Raw genomic sequence first — 18,884 nt, forward strand, 5'->3', positions numbered from 1 at the left:
TCTTATATCTAATCTAAACTGATCCTCTTCTAGTTTAAAACCATTACCCCTTGTCCTATTGCAGCAGTATACATTCCTGTATTCCATCTTTCCCATATTTCTCAGAGGCCTCCATAAAGAACTGAGAGGCTACAGTAAGGTCTCCCAGTAACATTCTCTTCCCCAGGCTGAATGGCACCAACTTAAAAGTCTTCCTTACCTTGGATGGTTCTGGGTTTGCTGGCATTATCGAAGTCACACACCTTCTCCCATTTATCTCTTACTGCTTCAGGTGTCATTGGCTGATTCTTTCCTCTGACAATGGCACCCAAGGATCGCTCCCAGCGCACTAATGGGAAACATCAGCCAGAGAATTCCAGTAACAAAGAAAGGAGCTTTTCACTTCTTTATATAACTTTCATCTAGGCCACTACCTTCAAGATGGTACAATAAGGGAAACATTTTAAGTACTCAAATGTAACTCACCAGTATAACTCCCAGCTGAACTGAAAGGGCTCACTGCTTTAACTAGCATTCAGGAAAGGAATCACACTGGTTTTAAGTTTCACTGAAGCTACAACAGACTTAGTACTCTCCAGAAATATTAGTTTTAGGATTCTGTCTACTAAAAAGTTTTACCTAGTATGTACCTACAGACTTTCTCTTCTGACATGACTTTGACTACGAATGCTTAGGAATCTTTTGAAAGCATGGAAAACTAAGGAAAAAGTGAAAACCACTTGCCAGCTATAAAAGAAACTTAATACCAGTAGCAAGCACCTCTAAATGGTCTCTGAAGTTGTATTTCAATACTGTAACCTGAGAACTGTAAACAGTTATTTCAATACTGTAAACTGGTCAGATCGATGTGAAATTAGTTCCATAAGGATAGAGACTTACTGGATTGTAATTCTAGTACTTAAGCAGTCATGTCGGGTTTGCCGTTAATTAGCAGGAGGCAATGAATAAAGGCATAGAGGTACCTCATTAACAACCAAGTTTCATTTCAGATACTTCAACAACAGCCATTATAATGATGAAAAATGGTATTTTCTCTTGATCAAAGTGCAGATTTTCAGCTGTATTAAAACCTAACTTCTTGTGAAGGGCAGTAAGATGTTTTGTGCTGCTACCCTGCTTCTTCTAATCTGTTTACCACACTTCTTGGAAACACTATTCCAGTTACACAGAATACTTGCAGTTAAGTTAGAAATGCATAAAATGGTTATCAAGTGGAAAACAAAAAATCAGAAGAAAGCAGAATGACTTCCTGAATTAACATCCCTACTTCCAACCCACTGATGACACTCACATAGGCTGAAAAGTTGTACAGTTTCTGAAAACAATGCTTGTACTAGATTCAGTGGATTTAGGAAAGAAGTCAAGACATCTCACACGCTGAATATTTTTTCTTCTCATAACTCCTCAGTATCGTCTGTAAGTTTTCCTTACATTAATATTTAAGCTAGTAATTGGAGTCACTAAGGAAAATATGTGGGTAGCATAGCTACTGGTTATTTAAGAACACTAATTGCCTCAGTATGCTTATACACTAGTATTTTAATAGAAGTGCAAGTAAAGGTGGAAAGCAATGAAAAAGGATGAAAAGAAAAATGAAAAACATGCCTGTTTATCAGCATGTATACTTCTGTATCATGAAAAACTGAAGTTATCCAAAAAAGGCAGCAACATTTACTTAGCACTACAAATTCTACTTCACATTATCCAGGATCCAAGACTTAAAGTTACTTAGGCAGATTTTCAGTTACTGTTAGTTCAAAAGCATAACAATGCACATACCTAAGTGACCAGTTTTTCTCACGTGAAGCTAAATTTTTAACTTTTACTGAATATAAGTAGTTTTATCAGAACTCTAGCTTCTATTCATCTTCTCGCCTGAGTCAAAAATACAGGCTAAGTCTAAAGAAGATTTGCAGTCTTGATGTCAATTCCTAAAACAAGGTTAATCCTGAAACAAGGTTAATCCTGCAAAATAAAGTACTTACATTTTCCAATCCACCCAGCTCCCACCTATCAAGACAAAAAGACTATGATCAGCTTATGACATATCAAAAAGCGAAGTTTTGGTAATGCTGGGAAACAAAACTTTACTCCAGAACAAACTCAATACATTAAGAATTTCTTAACTACCTCTGGTTGTATGTAACAGTTTAGTTAAGCACCTGAATATGATCAGCATTAAGCAGTTTCCATCCAATATATGACTTAGCAGTTTGATGCCAATACCTGTAATGAATACCATAATTAAGTAATCACTCCTTTCTGCAAGCTATTTTCTATGTTTGAATGATTTTGAGAACAAAAATGTCTTTTGAATTCTGGTATCTCTTCAACCTTAGAAGAGTACAATAAGAATTGTAACAATCAAATTGGTAGCATTTTGAACACAGACCAGAACTTGACAAGGCTGCTACTGCCTGAAGTACTTGTCAAATACTGTACAACCAGATCGATATTTCGTCTGTCTATGCTGAGTATGCAGTTCACACATGTTAATTTTGTTTCAGCAAAAAGTTTAGGGCTGGACAAGATAAAACAAACAACTGATTTTGAGGGAAGGAACAAAGGGAGGGAAGGAGGGAGAAGAAAGGGAAAATAAAAGAATTACCTCAAACAGACTGCCATTTTCAGCACAGGTCTCATGGCAAAGCCAAACTACTAAAGGAGCAACATATTCTGGTTTGAAAGCATCGACCAGATCTAGAGCAAATCAGAGGGGGGAATCATGAAACAGAAATACACAACAGTTCACCAAATTATTTTATCTAACACCCTTTTATGAACTGCAGAACCAGAAGAATTTTATCAATAGTGTTCTGTCATGAAAAGAGAGGACAAACTAAATGAAACATTTGAAGATTCAATAAATACGAACATCTCATGAGATACATACATACTACCAAACCTCATGACATGGCTTCTTAGCCAGAGAGATGAAAGCCTGTTTAACTGTTACATGCAGACTGTAAAACCAGATAACCTTCCTAAATTTCCATCTGACACTCATCCTGAAACTAGGACAAGACAGCTACACATAATCCTGATGGAGCTGTACCTGAGCAATTTTTCTTTTAGTCTGCTAGTCAGCTATATAGACAAGACATTATGAAAATAATTGCAACTGCTGATTGTTTAAGAGTTATATCAATTGGAAAGGCTAATTTTTCCAAATAATACAGAAAATTACCAGCCCAGCTACATTTACATATCAATCCTATTTTGGGATTTTCACTGACATCTAGCACAACAGAAAGCTATCAGAAAACTGAGACATTGCTACTGAACAGTGTGGTTGTCCAGACAGCTCTTATCTCGTATTCTATCAACTGTCTGAATAATAACTTTGCTTAATTTCCTTTTTTGGGTTTTAGAATATAATTCTTTCAACAGCAGTAGATATATACCTGTTCCTCTAAGCTAAAGACCATCAAGCACTTTCAATTACAGACAGATTTTCCCACATGAAGAGCTAGGAATACTTATCATTATAAGTACTTCTTTAACAGCAAAACTAAGGTAAACGGAATTTAATTTTTAAAAGTTCCATAAAAGTAGAAGAAAGTTGAATTCCATTTAGTATGGCATGTTGTAAGTGCATAGCAAACCCCTTAGGCTTTTCCAAAGTATTTGACTTTATGCCACACATAATTTAGTCTCAAAATCTAGCCCTATACTATTATCATAATGCTTGTACTCCACTTTTAAAATAATTTAAAAATAAGTATTGGAAATTTTTTTAAAAACTACACAAAAGATGCAAACTGCATTTAAGAGCTCTTAGCAAGAACAAGAATACATGGGTAAGCTGAACATACGTAACAATGTATGACAATGAAAAAGCATAGGTGCTTGCAGACATCTGAAGACAAATAGGAAAGTCCTGGCTAGGATAACAAGTATAATTTGATAAGACATCTGAAAATGTTTTTGAAGTTGTGGTGCTCCAATCTTTTAAGAGTACTTGAAAAACTGGATACGAACAGAGTGAACAAGATAAATAAATCATCAGAGCTGTCAGTATCATATAGAGAGACCAAAGGATCCCACTCTTCTTAAAGTTACTAAGAAAGAAAATTATGAGGTATTTTTTATCATTCTATGTAGATTAAATACCTTCAGAACTTGCCAGCTACTGTAATCTATTTTGCACTGCTTGCTTCATATATTTGGATCTTCTATAAGCAACTGCAATAAATCACTGGAAACTACAATCTATTAGACTGTTAGGATCGTGACCATCTGGATTATTTAGGTCTAAACCAGGCTACTTCAGTAAAACAAAACCAATCTGTGCATAACATACAAAATACATTACTCTCCAATACCCACTTGGTGTGAAGAATGTGATGACTCCCTTGGCATTAAAATCTCCCCATCATAAGGGAAAAGAAGGTCAGGAGTGAAATGAAATAGGCTGATTTTAGAAGATTTTCTGAGAGCAATTTCCTTTAACAGACCACTTTTTTTTTTCCTTCATATTATTTTTCTTTTGGTCATTTGCCAAAGTAATTAGTCAGTCTATTTATCCTTACACACAACTGTAATTTACACTTACACACAACTGTCTCCTAAAATGTTCCTTAACTGAACTTCCCAATGCAGTACTTTGTCAAACCAGTTTAAATATTCAAAGATTGTAGCTGTGCAACAAAGAAAAATTAGGCAACTCAGCTCACTACCATCTCCTGCTGATCACGGAACCACTAAGTACATGCATGACATGTTGTGCAAAACCCCAGTATTTTGCAATTAGATAATATTGTAACAAGTGCAGATATCTTATGCACATACCTGATGTCATATGTGATGAAAACAAACAAGTCTTTCCAGTAGTGTAGGAGGATCTTGGAAGAGATTACAATTAAAGAGCCTTGCCACATGAAATTGCTTTTGCAAATGAGAAAACTTGCTTCATATCTTGTGGCAGAAAGTAAAATTTTCTCACAACAGACAAAGCAAGTAAGTTGACAGTTCAAGGACAAAAAGATAGTAGGAACAATGAATTGGCAGTACATGAAGTGTAAAGGACTTGCATTTTCTAAGCAGTAAGAAATCTCTTCACTAAGTGAGTGTTTCAACTCACTGAAAAATATCAGTACATGTAGACCTTAAATTATTCACCTTGTGGCATGACAGTCTGGGTCAGCCTGGATCCAGCAGTAGGAGCAATTGTGTTGCAGTGGATGTTATACTTCCGGCCTTCAATTGCAATTGTGTTTGCAAGACCCAAAAGGCCAAGTTTTGCAGCACTGTAGTTTGCCTGACCAAAGTTTCCATATATTCCAGCAGCTGAGGATGTCATAATTATTCTTAGGGGAGAAGAGAGGGAAAAAAATTTAAATTATTTCTTCAAGTTATTTGACTCTACACTACAGCACTTTCCAGCTTTGGCATTATAGCCACTATATTCCACAAAACAAAGTAAGCAAATAAGAAAAGATTGCTGGTTTTGCTAACTATCAGGTAACTATTTAATGTTTGACGGAGAGCAAACATCCCACAAATCCTGACACACTGTCAGAGTGGCAGAAAACTAATAAAATCAGGAGGCTTTCTGAGCGATGTTGCAGCACTAGGAAAGACATTCTGTGACACTGGGTCCCATATAGAGAAAAACAATTTATTTTCATTTCTATCCACATTTCAGGTGGTACTATTCTTACAATTAATAAAAGGTTTCAGCATTCAGAAGAAAATTACTTTACTAAAAATTATTTTTCTTAATCTTATCTACCTGGTAATATCTAAAGATCTATTCTTACGGAATTCACCTTCAAAGAATTCTAATATGCATTAAATGCATGACAGAAGATAGGAAACTAAAGTCTTGCTCTTTGCTGTCCCCGTTATTGCTTTGGAGGTGACTGAACTGCTCACACAAGAGCTCTAAAACCACTGCAATTCATGGCTGGTTTGAGGCAAGAAAACGTGCTGCAGGTCATCTCAATTCAAAAAACATGGGTCTACACCTCGTGGTTTGACAGTGGCCAAGTGCCAGGCACCCACAAAAGCCACTCGCTCACCCTCCTCTGTCAGAGCTGGGCAGAGGAGAGAAAAAGAATTAACAAAGGGTTCAAGAGTTGAGATAAGGACAGGGAGCAAATACTCCAAGGGCAAAACAGGCTCAACCTAAATCTACAAAGTGAATTTATGACTAACAGAGACAGAGAAGGATAATGAGAAGTAAAGTAAGTGCTCTTGTTCCCTCAATCCCTCCCTCCTTTCCACCAACTGCACAGGGAGACAGGGCATTGGTTAGGTCAGTTCATCAAGATTTTTTTTCCTGTAGCTCTGGGAGAGGAGTCCCTCCCCTGTGACACCACAGGGTCCCTCCCACGAGAGACAGTTCTCCATGAACTTCTCCAGCACGAGTCCACTTTCACAAGCAGCAGTCCTGCCAACACTGCTGCAATGTGATTCCCTCTCAAGGGCAGACACTCCTCCCAAACTGCTGCAGTGTGGGTCCCTCTTCCACGGGGTGCAGTCCTTCAAGGACAGGCTGCTCCAGCGTGGAAGCAAGGGCTCTCTCTGTCTCTGGAAGCAGGGGACCCCTCTCTCCACTAGGTCCTCCACTGGATCACAGCCACCTCCAGGCATCCAACCGCTCCAGTGTGGGCACCTCTCCCATGGGCTTTGGGTGGATCTCTGCATCCACCATGGATCCCCAAGGGCTGCAGGGGTGCAGCTGCTTCACCACAGTCCTCACCATGCCTGCAGAGGAATCTTGGCTCTGGCGCCTGGAGCATCTCCTGCCCCTCCATGACACTGGTGTGTCCATGTCATTTCACCCACATGTTCTAACCTCCTCAGAATAAAAAATCTGTGTGTCCTTTTGATTTTATTTTGTTCCTAAGTTGGTTATCACAGAGGCATTATTATCACCTCTAACTGGCCCAGCCTCAGCCAGCAGTGCATCCACCTTGAGCGCCATCCATGACTGGCTCTGCCAAACACAGTGGAAGCTACCAGCAGCTTCTCATAGAAGCCACCTCTGTGATCCCCCTGCTACCAAAAACCAGGTCATGCAAAACCAATACAAAGCCATATCAGATTCTGCTCAAATCTACTTGTAAACATACTGTATAGATGAGATCATTTATTCCATTTTTTTAATCTGCCTAACTGCCAATAATATAATGTTTTTACTCTAAGTAAAGATTGCAAGTACCAGTTCAGTATGATGAAGAAAAGCTACAAACCCTGTGTAAAGCAGGCATTTGGCAGATAGGCCATGTCTATATATAAAGTGTAGAAGCACTCACTACCACTGTTATCTGAGCAAATACAGAAAAGGAGACAAGGGAAGCCTGCCTGATTTAAGACTTTCGCTATCTTCACAGTTCAGTTTCCTGGATGAGAATGAATGTTATTTATCGAGGTCACACGATGAGAAAACAGCTCACACAGTTTTCAATATGTGAGTACAGTTAAGACAAATATAATTAGTGCTTTGACAAGTTTGTGATAAAATCACAAAAATTAAAAGAAATCTGATTTCATGGCAATGTCAAAAAGTCTGTTGGTCCTCATTAACAGAAATGGTATTTTACACTGTTACAACTTCTCTGCAGGAGAGTCATAAAAATACATTTAAATATACTGGAAGAAAAACCCTTTAAACATTTGGCTGAGGAAATGGACAGGGCGGATGAGAACTGAAAAGACATTTGAATTGAAACATTTGTTTCACACCTGAGAAAGTGAAAGAAAACAATGCAAGACTCCTCCTTCAATGTTTGGGTGTGCATCAGTCTGTTATATCCTACTGAAAAATGCAAAACAGAAGACACATTTTTACCTGCCAAATTTCTGATTTTTCATATGATTCCAAGCAGCTCGGGTGACCAGGAATGACCCTCTCAAATGAATTCTGTGAATTATATCTAGGAACAAATTGACATCAGTTTAGGAATTCCAGAATTTGTCTCCCAGCTTGAGATGCACCATGTTTCTTCTCTATGACAAAAATGTACTCTCTTCACACTCTGAAACTGTTACTAAAAGAATGATAGGCTTTTTTTTTTTTTTTTTTTTTTTTTTTTTTTTTTTTTTTTTTTTTTTTTTTTTTTTTTTTGTGTGTGTGTGTCCTGACAGACCATTTTTCAGTACCTGTCTGAACATACACTCTTCATGAAGAGGCTGCCCACCTCTTGGATGGGGCTCTCCTGTACAGAATTCAAAAGCATTCAAAATTCCTGCACTTAAGCAGACTCAGACAAGAGCTACGGAAGATAGATTATCTTTGTAGAAGTCTTCTCCAATGGCTTATCACCATCTACCATCTCACTGAAGGTTTTGCTTTTCTTCCATCTCCTGGCACATCAGTTTGCTTTCCTCTCTAGCTAGTTCTCAGTCTTTTAAGCCTGTTTAGTATTCAGCTACTCAGTGCTGGCACTAGAAATGCTCTGCTCACAAAAACTATTGTGTGTAACTCACATGGCTCTTTTTCTTACTGCATTTGGCAACCAGGAGAGGGAAGAAAAGCCCTTCTCCCCCTTTGGAACTACATACACCTATCATGACCTGGTTGGCAACTAGCCACTAAGCTTGCAGGGCAAAAGCAAGCCTTCTCTCCTTTCTTATTCCCGTAGGAGGGATGTACATGTCACCTTTCACACAGAAAATACATTCTGAAGTAATTTTAAAATCAACTCACCCCAATCATCATCACTTATGCGAACAAAGGAACGGTCTCTCAAGATCCTAAAATGCAACGTTAGGAAAACAAAACAAACATAAGATCAACATTTGTTTACACAAAAGGGACAGACCACACTCAAACAGGACAAAACCCTCAAGTATACTCACCCAGCATTGTTTATAACAATATCTGAAATAAAAAAAGGAAACCAATTAAATGCACTTATAAAATACATGCTTGTTTCTATTTTTATGCCCACTTCTGAATATATGCAGACAAGAACACCGGACATATACATCACATTACATATATTCTACAGCTTCTTGTCCTGATTAATGAATTCTACCCTTGGACAATAATTACAGCACAATACTTTGGGACAGGCAAGTCTCAATCAGATAAGGATCTCAACGGGACAAAGCCTGAAAGGGAGGCAAAGCTGTGGTTTTGAAGTGCTGGCTGCCTAGGAATCCAATGCCTGCAGGATGCAGCCATCCAGTTTTGAAGCCCACTTCGAATTTCAGGATGCCCAAACTATGCAGTTTGTGCCACCATCCTTGCTGCAGCAGCCCAAATGAAAACTAGAGAAACTACAGTCACAAAGCTGATAAAGCAACCTGGATCATAAAAAACTCCTGTCAGATAAATTTAATTAGGTTCCTGTTGGCTTTGATTATGTGTACTTTTAGCCATTTAACTCTGAGTTAAAATCACCAAGTGGTTTTAAATAATAGCAATCACATAGTTAAAAAGAACTTTAACCATTAGATTAAATACCTCAGGGTTTTCTTTTTCATTTCTGTAAATGCATTTTGACCTCATGAAAGCCAAAGAGCTTCCAAAACATGAAATGTTGCTTTCAGCAACATTTTTATGCTAATTCCATGCAACTAGAATAACATTTCATAAGACTCTGTGCTTTGTGACAGAAACTGTTAACCATTACTGAAGTTCCAAATTTCTGAAGGGCAGGAAAATAAGAATCATACACAAAGCTTTAAACCTTGGCTAAAAACATCAAAAAACCCAGAAAAGTTGACCATTCAGCTTTTAATCTGAAAGCCCCTTATTCAGATTTCACTGACTATAGGCATCAAGAGCTGGTGAGTACTACTGTTGTCAAAATATATTTCATACACATGCCGTTAATTGCACTGCTTATAATGGCTTTGCACTTGCAAACAAGTTTCAACATGAATTAAGCAACTGTACCTATCCTCCCAAAAGCCTCAAGGGCTGTCTTCACAAGCTTTTCACCATCTTCCACAGAATCTGTAAGAAATAAGTACAAATTTTCAAATAAAATTAACTGGATACACTGCACGTCCGGGATATTAACCACTAATTCCAGGGAGCTAAGAAAAATAAATTGTGTACAGTCCCAGTGAAAACTAAATTCAAATCCAACCATTATCTGCATGTGGCCTAAAGCAAATCCCACACATTAAGTCTAAATGGCACAACTTTTGCCATCACAAGAAGAACACAAAGCAAAGCAAGCAGAACTAACCATTCCCACTTTGCCTCTGAAAACTGCAGATGGACAGCTACTTAATACTTCAATGTTAAAAAATCAGATCAAAAAGAAGGGCATTAGTAGACAAATATTAATTAAAAGAAGCAACTAATGCACTTGCTTTTAGCATCTGTCTTCCCATTCCACATGATATCACACTTGTTTAATGTATATGTTATACATATTTCCTATTCCTACAGATAAAGCATTACATTCATCTGGAAAAATAACATACCATAATTGGGTACTGCTTTCCCTCCTGTTGCTCTGATTTCATCGACAACTTTGTCAGCAGCTGAGGAGCTTTTGCCATATCCCTTAAAATCACCTCCAAGATCATTCACTGTACATGACAAAGAAACAAAATTTTGGTTGTTAACACTCAAGACCTCATGGTCTGCCCTTACCTCACTATCACACTGCAGGTTATAAGGACTAATAATAAAGCCTGCAGCATCTGGATCTTACAGAAAATGACAGATGACAAGAGAAAAATGGTAGACATGTGATTATTTTTTTAAAGCAGTGCAACATACATTATCCCTTCTACTTTAAATAACATGGAAAACAGAACCTTTCCCCCCTCCCTCCACTGTGTATTCAACTTGCTTGCCCTGTCCAGGCCACCTCTGTAATTGTGCTGTAATTCAGAGATTAAGATCTAGATTACACCACAATCATAGGCAATTTATTCCAGTCCCTAACTACTGCATGAACCATAAGCAAGACTGGCAAGACTTTGTTTCTATTTAAGAGTAGCTAAACTGTTATCAGTCAACATCACCACAGAGGAGATCCAGCAGTCTGAACAAAGTGACAATAGCCTGCTCTGGAGCTTCAGATCCTGCTCCTGTGGGGTAACAGGCCCACCTGACACACAGAGCTATTCCAGGCTGCTCTCCACTGGGGCACATGTCACTAATGGCAGCTGGAATGTACTGTTGCCACACTCTGCTGCACTCCTGTATTTCCACATCCCACAACTTCATAGAATTACCAGCGGAACAAAAACACCCCCCAAAAATCCCACACGAACACTGTATTTGGACACAGAACATGTCCAAAAAATGGTAAGAAGTTGCTTAAATGGGCCCAAAATGGAATTGTAAGAAAGCCAGAACTGACTGAATTTACATGCAACACTGGTATTCTGCTAAATGTTTTTTTGCTATGGTGAATTCCAGCTTTCTGCTGTTTAACTTCTAACCTCAAGAAGCCAAACACAGTAAAATCCACAAAATATTCTTGCCAGTCATGATGGAAAACAGCAATGCTGAGTCTGTGTTACCATCACAAAATGAAATACTCTCCCATTTTGTACTTTTTTTTTTTTTTTTTTTTCCAAGCTCTCCACGTAAATAGGAACACAGCCTACAAGACACACCAAAAATCACTCTGTATTATCCAGGTCAAAAGTCTCATCTGGAATCCTATATTGAGCTTTGTGTGTATCAAGAGAAATGCAGAAACATAGCAGAAAATTTGTGAGTAAATAAAAACGCCCAAGTCCAGAAGAAGTGAGCATCAAAAGGGGAGGGACACGACATGTCAAAAAAACAAGAAAAAACAACCAACCATCAACAAAGCAAACCCCAAAAATGCCCAGCCTGAAACAGAAGTACAAATACTTTAACAGACTGATCCAAAAAACGAAGGAGACAAAATTTCCAATGTGGTAGATCAATATCTAACAATCCAAACATGTAACCAACACAAATCAAGTGAGGCATTAAAGAAAATTTCTAAGTGTTAGGATAGGCAACACAGGAAGACTGTTCAGTCTGCAACATCCATGATATTAAAGGAAAGTGAATCAGGAACAATACCTGGGAAAGAAGGGTGAACAAACTGTGTGGTAAAAATATAGAAACCACTCAGTCTTGTTAAGACCTTACAATTCTGTACAACAAACAGGTTTATATATGCTTATCCTACACTTCAGTAGTAATTTGCTGACAAAAACTTAATTAAATATTTGGTAAAATCTGCAGAGGTGGCAAAGTATCTCATGCTGAGCACAGACACTAATGGAGTTGAAACAAAAATAAGTATGCAAAAAAGAGTTGAGCTATTCTAGGCTTTGAAAATAGTAACTCCATGAGTGTGACAGAGCAATGAAAAATAGACAACATTATTTTAAGCCCAAGCTTTACATCATGCACTTTTCAGCTGAAAACACAGTCAAAAAGAGTCTGCAGTAGTTGTGGCACAGCATAGTCATAGTCTGAACCTTGTAGAAGAATTCCTCTAAGGATATGATTCTGTCATTAGCAGACTAGCAGAAGCAAGTCTGAAGGGTGAAACAGCTGCTGCAGAATATGTGACATCTACAGTACAAGTTTTTTAAACAATAAGCTGCCTGATCTCTTGCAGTAATCTGGTGTCACAAACCAAACATATGTGAACAATATAGGTGTGCTGGTAGATTCCATCTTCTGGTTTGTTTTTAAAGAACTCACGCAACTCAATACCATTTCACTATGCAAACAAAAATACAAATAAGATGTATATCAGGAAAGATGTTTCAAAAGCATGACTCTAAAGTAAACTAAAACAGTGACACAAGAGCCCTCAGATAGACCAGAAGAAATGGTAGGTCTGGACATAACATAGGATCCAAGACAAAAGCAAATCATCCCTTCTTCCTGCTTCCAACTTATCTTGATGAGAGGCATGAAAGAGATAAAAAACGACAAAAGACAGTGGTAGAAGGCAACCTTTGGGTGACAAGAACAGGGAGTTTTCCACCTAGGTTGCTCTTGTCAATCTAACCACACTAATAGCAACTCACCCAAGAGAGATGCAGGACTGGACAAAGGCGTCATGTTGGGGCGTACTGTTATTCTGCCAACTACTCAAAATATTCCTCCAGAGTATTTGATCACTGTTCTTACAACATACCTTCATGTACATAACTTATAGAAGAGAACTTGTTTTAAAGAGAAAAGGCAGATATGAGCCTCCTATCTGCTCGAGTTTTTTCAAAATGTTTATACAAATAATGTTTATATAAGCAATTTCTCAACTCTTTGAAGTCAGAATTGTAAGAGAACAAGAGAAACAAATACAAGCATGTAGAGGTAATACTGCAAGACAAGCTGAAGTGCGGTGAAGTTTCCAAAAGGAAACAAGAATTTGCCTTTACAGTCAATTCTTAATTTACTGTTTAGTTATTACACACAATAAGGCGAAGAGATAAAGGAGCATTAGCTGTGGTCAGGCAACAGAACACATTTTCTTTCAGATCATTCTGGAAAGTGAGACCACCATCATCTACAGAGCATTAATACAAAATATTTGGACTGCTTTAGTAACATAACTTTTGCTAAATAAGAACTCCATGTGAATTATTTACATCCATGGTAAACAGAGCAAGTATCAAAGATGGAAATTAACAGAAAAAAAAAAAAAAAAAACCTAGATTTTTTTTGAAGCTGTCTACACACATACTCATTTTTGATCAATGAAGTAAAACCAAACAATTTTTATGAAATTTTGTAAACTGAGATTGGGATTGTCATTAGAAAACTACAAAAAACCACAGAGCAAGTTCTTGCCCATACTCTCTTTAAACATTTAATCTTCTTGATCAATTGTCGATGAACTCATCAATACCTGTATAAATTCATTCATAGGCAGCAAAATCATAAAGTCACAGAATCATTTAGGTTGGAAACATCAAGTCCAACCATTAGCCTAACACTGCCCAGTCCAGGAGTAAACCATGTCCCTAAGTCCCACATCTACACATCTTTTAAATACCTCTGGGGCGGTCACTCAACCGCTTTCATGGCCTGTTTCAGTGCCTGACAACCCTTTCAGTGAATAAAGTTTTCCTAAGAGCCAATCTAAATATGGCAATACCAACTGCCAGTGAGTATTCAAAATACAACTTAACCTTCAGGACTGCCCTGTGATACAGCATTTTTTGCAACTAAATATGCCTTGCCAAGGTTCAACCAAGGAACTACAAAACCACCAGAAATCCTTTACTGACTGCCATTTAGCACTGACACAGAGACCAGACTGCTCTTCTGTCCCATGAGCTGCAGAAAGAAACAATGCTATCAAGTTACTTTTCAGTAACGTCTTTCTTGGGAGAAGGCACTATAAGACAACATATTCACATATTCAAATGGTCATACTGGAAGCTTCTGAGCAGTTTTTACCTAAGACAACACACTCTGGCCACAGACTGCAGTAAAGACCTGTATGCAGAGATGAAAGTTAAACCTAGGAAATGATCTGACTCGAACTGGCTTTCCAGCAAAGGTGAGCTCTTGGACAAACTTGGGAAACTTATTTCATAAGAACATAGAACTTAAAGGCAAAATTAAACAGCAAAAGATAAGATAGAAAATCATTAAATAACAAAGGTTACTGTCAAAAAGGGCATGGACTGTCGAATGCAAGCTATGTGAAAAGGCAAAGGTTACTGTCTAGATCAAGTTAGTTAAGATAAAACTTACCAACTACCGAAGCTCCTCTTTCAGCAAAAGCCAGAGCATATGCTCTGCCCAAACCTAGTTTTAAAAAAAGAAAAAGTTAAAAATACGACTGCATTTTTTCCTGGATCACAATTCAGACAAAAGCTACACCAAAATTAATTACATCAAGAAAAATGCACCAATTCAACACAAACACCTTGCAAGTTCAAAGTAAAACATTATTTCCCCCAGGAGCTCAAAACAAGAACAAAATATAAAAGTAAACAAATAGATAAATAGTAAACAAAACCTTCAGTCAAGAGAAAAAACAAACAAACAAACTAACCATGCTTATTCTTCGTTATTGAATTCAATAGAAGCATCTGGGAAACCTGTATGCTGCTGAGTTCGTGCTTGTGATAGAAAAATACATTTGAAAGGAAGAACCTTTAATGTCCTAATGTAACACTGAAGAAGGAGGGGATGTTTCAAGTTAATTAATTACACTCTAAGCGAATAAGATACTTTCCTAGTTAAAGTTAAGATTTGAAAAAGAAACTGAACAATATTTAACTGAAGATGTATTGAAAAAATCATTTGGATACATAGGAATCCCCAATATCTCAGTCAACCAAACAGATACATAGTTTGCCTATCCTAAAAGAAGAAAGCCTTCTTCACTCTGGCTTAGATTCTTGTTGTGTTTGGCATTCGTTACAACAAATAACTTACAGATATATTATCCACTGTACCAGTCAAAAGTTGTTGGGATTAATGGCACTGATCCTTTTTTTATTCATTTCAAAAGAAAAGGAAATTTTTGAACCATCAAAGCATGATCAGCCAGAAGAAAGTTTCTCAGAATGCAAACAGCATCTCTTTGCACCTCACCAGGACATTCAAAGCCAGTTCTCAAAAAAATAAGAACTGTGTAGACTGTTTTAAACCACACTAATCTCACATCAACAAGTTGAAGATTTCCTAAAGACTTCCTTAGGCCTCTGCAACGAAGAGTATCACATGTGAGGTGCATATACATTCACTGCTCATGTAACCCAAGTCCAAGAAAACCTTTTTTTGTTTTGTTTTGAAAAGCCACTGAGAAGCGCACAAAACCCAGACCATGTCATATGCGCTGATCTTCTCAACTGCTAAGCAAGGACTGAATGCTCAAGAATCAAAACTAATTTTGATAAAACAAGATAGGTTGCATAAATAATGTCCAACAAAGTGATTCAAAGCAAATCTTTGTGTTCTACTCAAAGTGAAAAGAAACACATTTTAGATACGTGTATATGTGAAAACAAGTATCACTTTAACACAAATCAGTGATACAGATGTGTAAATAAATTCCCAGCTCTGATCTGTTCCCCAAAAAATCAGCACCCAAAAATTCAATGCTGAAAAACAATATTATTAGTAATGCAGTCTAAGTATGGTGATGTAAATGAAATAAAAGCAAAATGAGAACTAATCCCTACGTAACAGGACCTCCCTTAATCTTGGCTTAAATTTAATCAACTCTTACTAAAAAGCTGTTGTGAAATAAAACATACAAGAGGAATTTTCTCTATTAACAAGCCATTTTCAAGCAGTTTAACCCTAGGAGTACAAGGGTCACTGCAAACTTATGACACACAACTTTTATGCAGTGCAATACTTTTTAGAAGCTTTGTTAGTGTCATGGTGACCTTGTTTTGCTATTATGCAAGGTCTTAACCTGTTCTCCGGAGAAACTTAGTATATAGGGAAAAGGCCTCAAATACAGATCTGGTAAAAGCTGAACAGCACCATTAAAAAACTGGTCCCAATTATTATAAGGTTGGTCAACTTCAGGTGACGTCCATGGACTGTTCAACACTTTCCAAAGCATCTTCTTCACATGACATCACTCAATCTAGGGCCCCAAAAATTACTCCTCTGATTATGTGCATCACCACAAAATGAGAGCAAAACTCCACCGGTGGGGAGGGCAGAACTTTTTCAGAGTATGGCTGATTAAGTTTCCTAAAGAGGCCATCATAAACACAAACTTTGCTTCTCACTCATCCACACTGACAGCTCGTATTTTTGCTCAACCATCACAGTAGGCACAGGTCAAAACATAAATGCAGAGAAAGAAATAAAAATAGTAAAAGGAAGAACAAACAAACAACAAAAAAAACCCCAACCAACCCCACACCGCAACAAGTAGAAAAACCTTTCCTGGCAAAACCAAGCATTCCGCTGCAGACCACGTTCCCTGGAGAGATCAAGCCTGCAGACCACCAACAGCGCGGGCCAGCCCTGCTGCTGACAGAGATCTCTCTCCCTCTCGCTCCCACCTGCCTGCTGGCCGGCTCCCGGGAGCAACGCTGGCAGGGAAGGCAGCAGGTGGGCGGCTGCCTTCTGCGGCACCCATGGCACACGCGAATCCCCTGCTGGAGCAGCACCACACGCCTCAGCCACCAGGTCTAAGGCTCAGCTGGAAGGACTCAGGATACCAGGGCAGCGCTTGGAGGAGGACATCCATTGCTGAGCGGGGACGCAGCCCCCCGAGTGTGTTTAAACAGCAGAAATCCCCCACGTTCGGAGGGGTTACCGACGTGCGCAGTGCTGGGCCGGCCTCGGACGCCAGCAGCTCCCGAGGGCAGCAGGAGGCACGGCCCTGACCCCTGCACAGCCTTGGCACGGCCGGGGCCGGGACGGACAGCGCCTCCCCCGCAGCCCCGCTTCTCCCCTCCGCGGAAACAACCCGCTTTCCCCCTCCGAAGCCGGACTGGCCGTCCCCGGGACACCTGCCAGGGCCGCGGGCAGCGGCAGCTGCGCCGAACCCGCACCGCCCGGACTTCCCCCGCGCAGCTCCGCCGCCTCCCGCGGGTGCGGAAACCCCGGCCGGTACTCACCTCCTCCGGCGCCGGTCACCAGCACCACCCGCCCGTCGAACCTCAGCCCCGCCATCGCTCCGCGCCGCCCGGCCCCGCCGCGCCGCCGTCCCGACCCTGCGCCGCCCGGCCCCGCTGCCCGGCCCCGGCCCGCCCACGGGAGGTGCGACGCGCGGCGGGGAGGTGCGCCCGCAACGCGCATGCGCCAGCACGGCCGCCAGCTGGGAACTGTAGTGTGCGATGGGACGCGATGGGATGGGCAGAGGGAAGGGAAGTTCCGGGAAGTTCCGGGAAGTTCCGGGAAGTTCCGGGAAGTTCCGGGAAGTTCCGGGAAGTTCCGGGAAGTTCCGGGAAGGGAAGGGAAGGGAAGGGAAGGGAAGGGAAGGGAAGGGAAGGGAAGGGAAGGGGTGGGTAATGGAGGGGACGGAATGGGGGGATAGGAAAGAAGAGCGAAGGAGGGGAGAAGAAAGGTTGTGGAAAAGGTGGCATGGCATGGCATGGCGAGAGGAAGGAAAACAAAGGGAAGGGAAGGGGATGGGCACGGAAAAGTAATAGGGAAGATATGTGCTACTGTATTTACAAACAATTTGATGGGAGAAAGAATGGGTGTTAAGGTTCTTGAAATGGTTCTTGTGTCAGTATTCACTTCAAGCAGCATGTTTGTTGCAGAGCCCTGATGGCTTCACTTCTGTTACAAAGATCTGCATAAGCTTGGGTTTCTCAAGTGTGGGGTAAAATGCGAGGTTCAAGGGGGCATATGTGCATATGTGGTAGGCGCTTCAGGAAGGCTGTACCTTCCCAGTACCTCAGTTGATGGGGAAAGGAAGAGGGCAACATGCAGCTAGGAGTTTAGGATAAAAGGAGGCTGTGTCCTCCAAAACCTTGAGACATAAAACCTTGCAGGCGTATGCCTCAGTGAATTCTCTCCCTTTATTCGAATAAAGCTGAAGGACTCCTCTGTCTCCTTTATGGACACTGGTTTTTTGTAGTGTGATTTTCTGTACAAAAGGAAGGGATGGAGAATGGAGGGGAGGGAAGGGAGAAGGAGATGAGAGGAGGGGTTGGGGGAGGGAAAGGATATAATGGGGTGAGAAGAAGAAGAGGAGAGGGAAGGATGGGGAGGGGAAAGGAAGAATAAAGGCAAAGGAAGGGAGAGGAATGAATGGGAAAGGAAAAGGAATGGGTGGGGAAGGAGTGGGGAAGAGAGGGGAGGGAAGGGGATGGTAAGGGAAGGAGATGGGGAAAACAAGGGGAGAGGAAGGGATGAGAGGGGTAAGGAAGGGAAGCAGAGGGCAAGGAGGGCCTCAGGACGGAGGTGTTAGTGCTCAGGACCAGCCCTACCTGGCTCTGCTTTCCCAGGCAGTGAAAGGTGGGAAGGAGGAGGCTGTTCTGTCCTGTTCACGTGTCCAACAAGGCCATTGCTGGGCTGGATTGTG

At 40.1% G+C, this 18,884-nt stretch overlaps 1 protein-coding gene across 1 annotated transcript in view; it reads right to left on the reverse strand.

Annotated features, from left to right (window-relative positions):
* The window catches only part of HSD17B4 (hydroxysteroid 17-beta dehydrogenase 4), a 58,836-nt gene extending 41,255 nt beyond the window's left edge, over positions 1-17,581 (reverse strand). Inside the window, exons 1-11 of the mRNA XM_066339412.1 lie at positions 17,470-17,581; positions 14,627-14,680; positions 10,393-10,500; positions 9,854-9,913; positions 8,809-8,830; positions 8,657-8,703; positions 7,799-7,883; positions 5,122-5,309; positions 2,609-2,700; positions 1,986-2,010; positions 200-328 (exon numbers count right to left, since the gene is read on the reverse strand). Coding sequence (XP_066195509.1) covers positions 200-328; positions 1,986-2,010; positions 2,609-2,700; positions 5,122-5,309; positions 7,799-7,883; positions 8,657-8,703; positions 8,809-8,830; positions 9,854-9,913; positions 10,393-10,500; positions 14,627-14,680; positions 17,470-17,524 — 865 coding nt within the window. The 5' untranslated portion in view covers positions 17,525-17,581. The remainder of the gene's footprint in view (positions 1-199; positions 329-1,985; positions 2,011-2,608; positions 2,701-5,121; positions 5,310-7,798; positions 7,884-8,656; positions 8,704-8,808; positions 8,831-9,853; positions 9,914-10,392; positions 10,501-14,626; positions 14,681-17,469) is intronic.
* Positions 17,582-18,884: the final 1,303 nt, after the last annotated feature.

Source organism: Sylvia atricapilla, chromosome Z (genome assembly GCF_009819655.1).
Source record: "Sylvia atricapilla isolate bSylAtr1 chromosome Z, bSylAtr1.pri, whole genome shotgun sequence".
NCBI lineage: Eukaryota > Metazoa > Chordata > Aves > Passeriformes > Sylviidae > Sylvia > Sylvia atricapilla.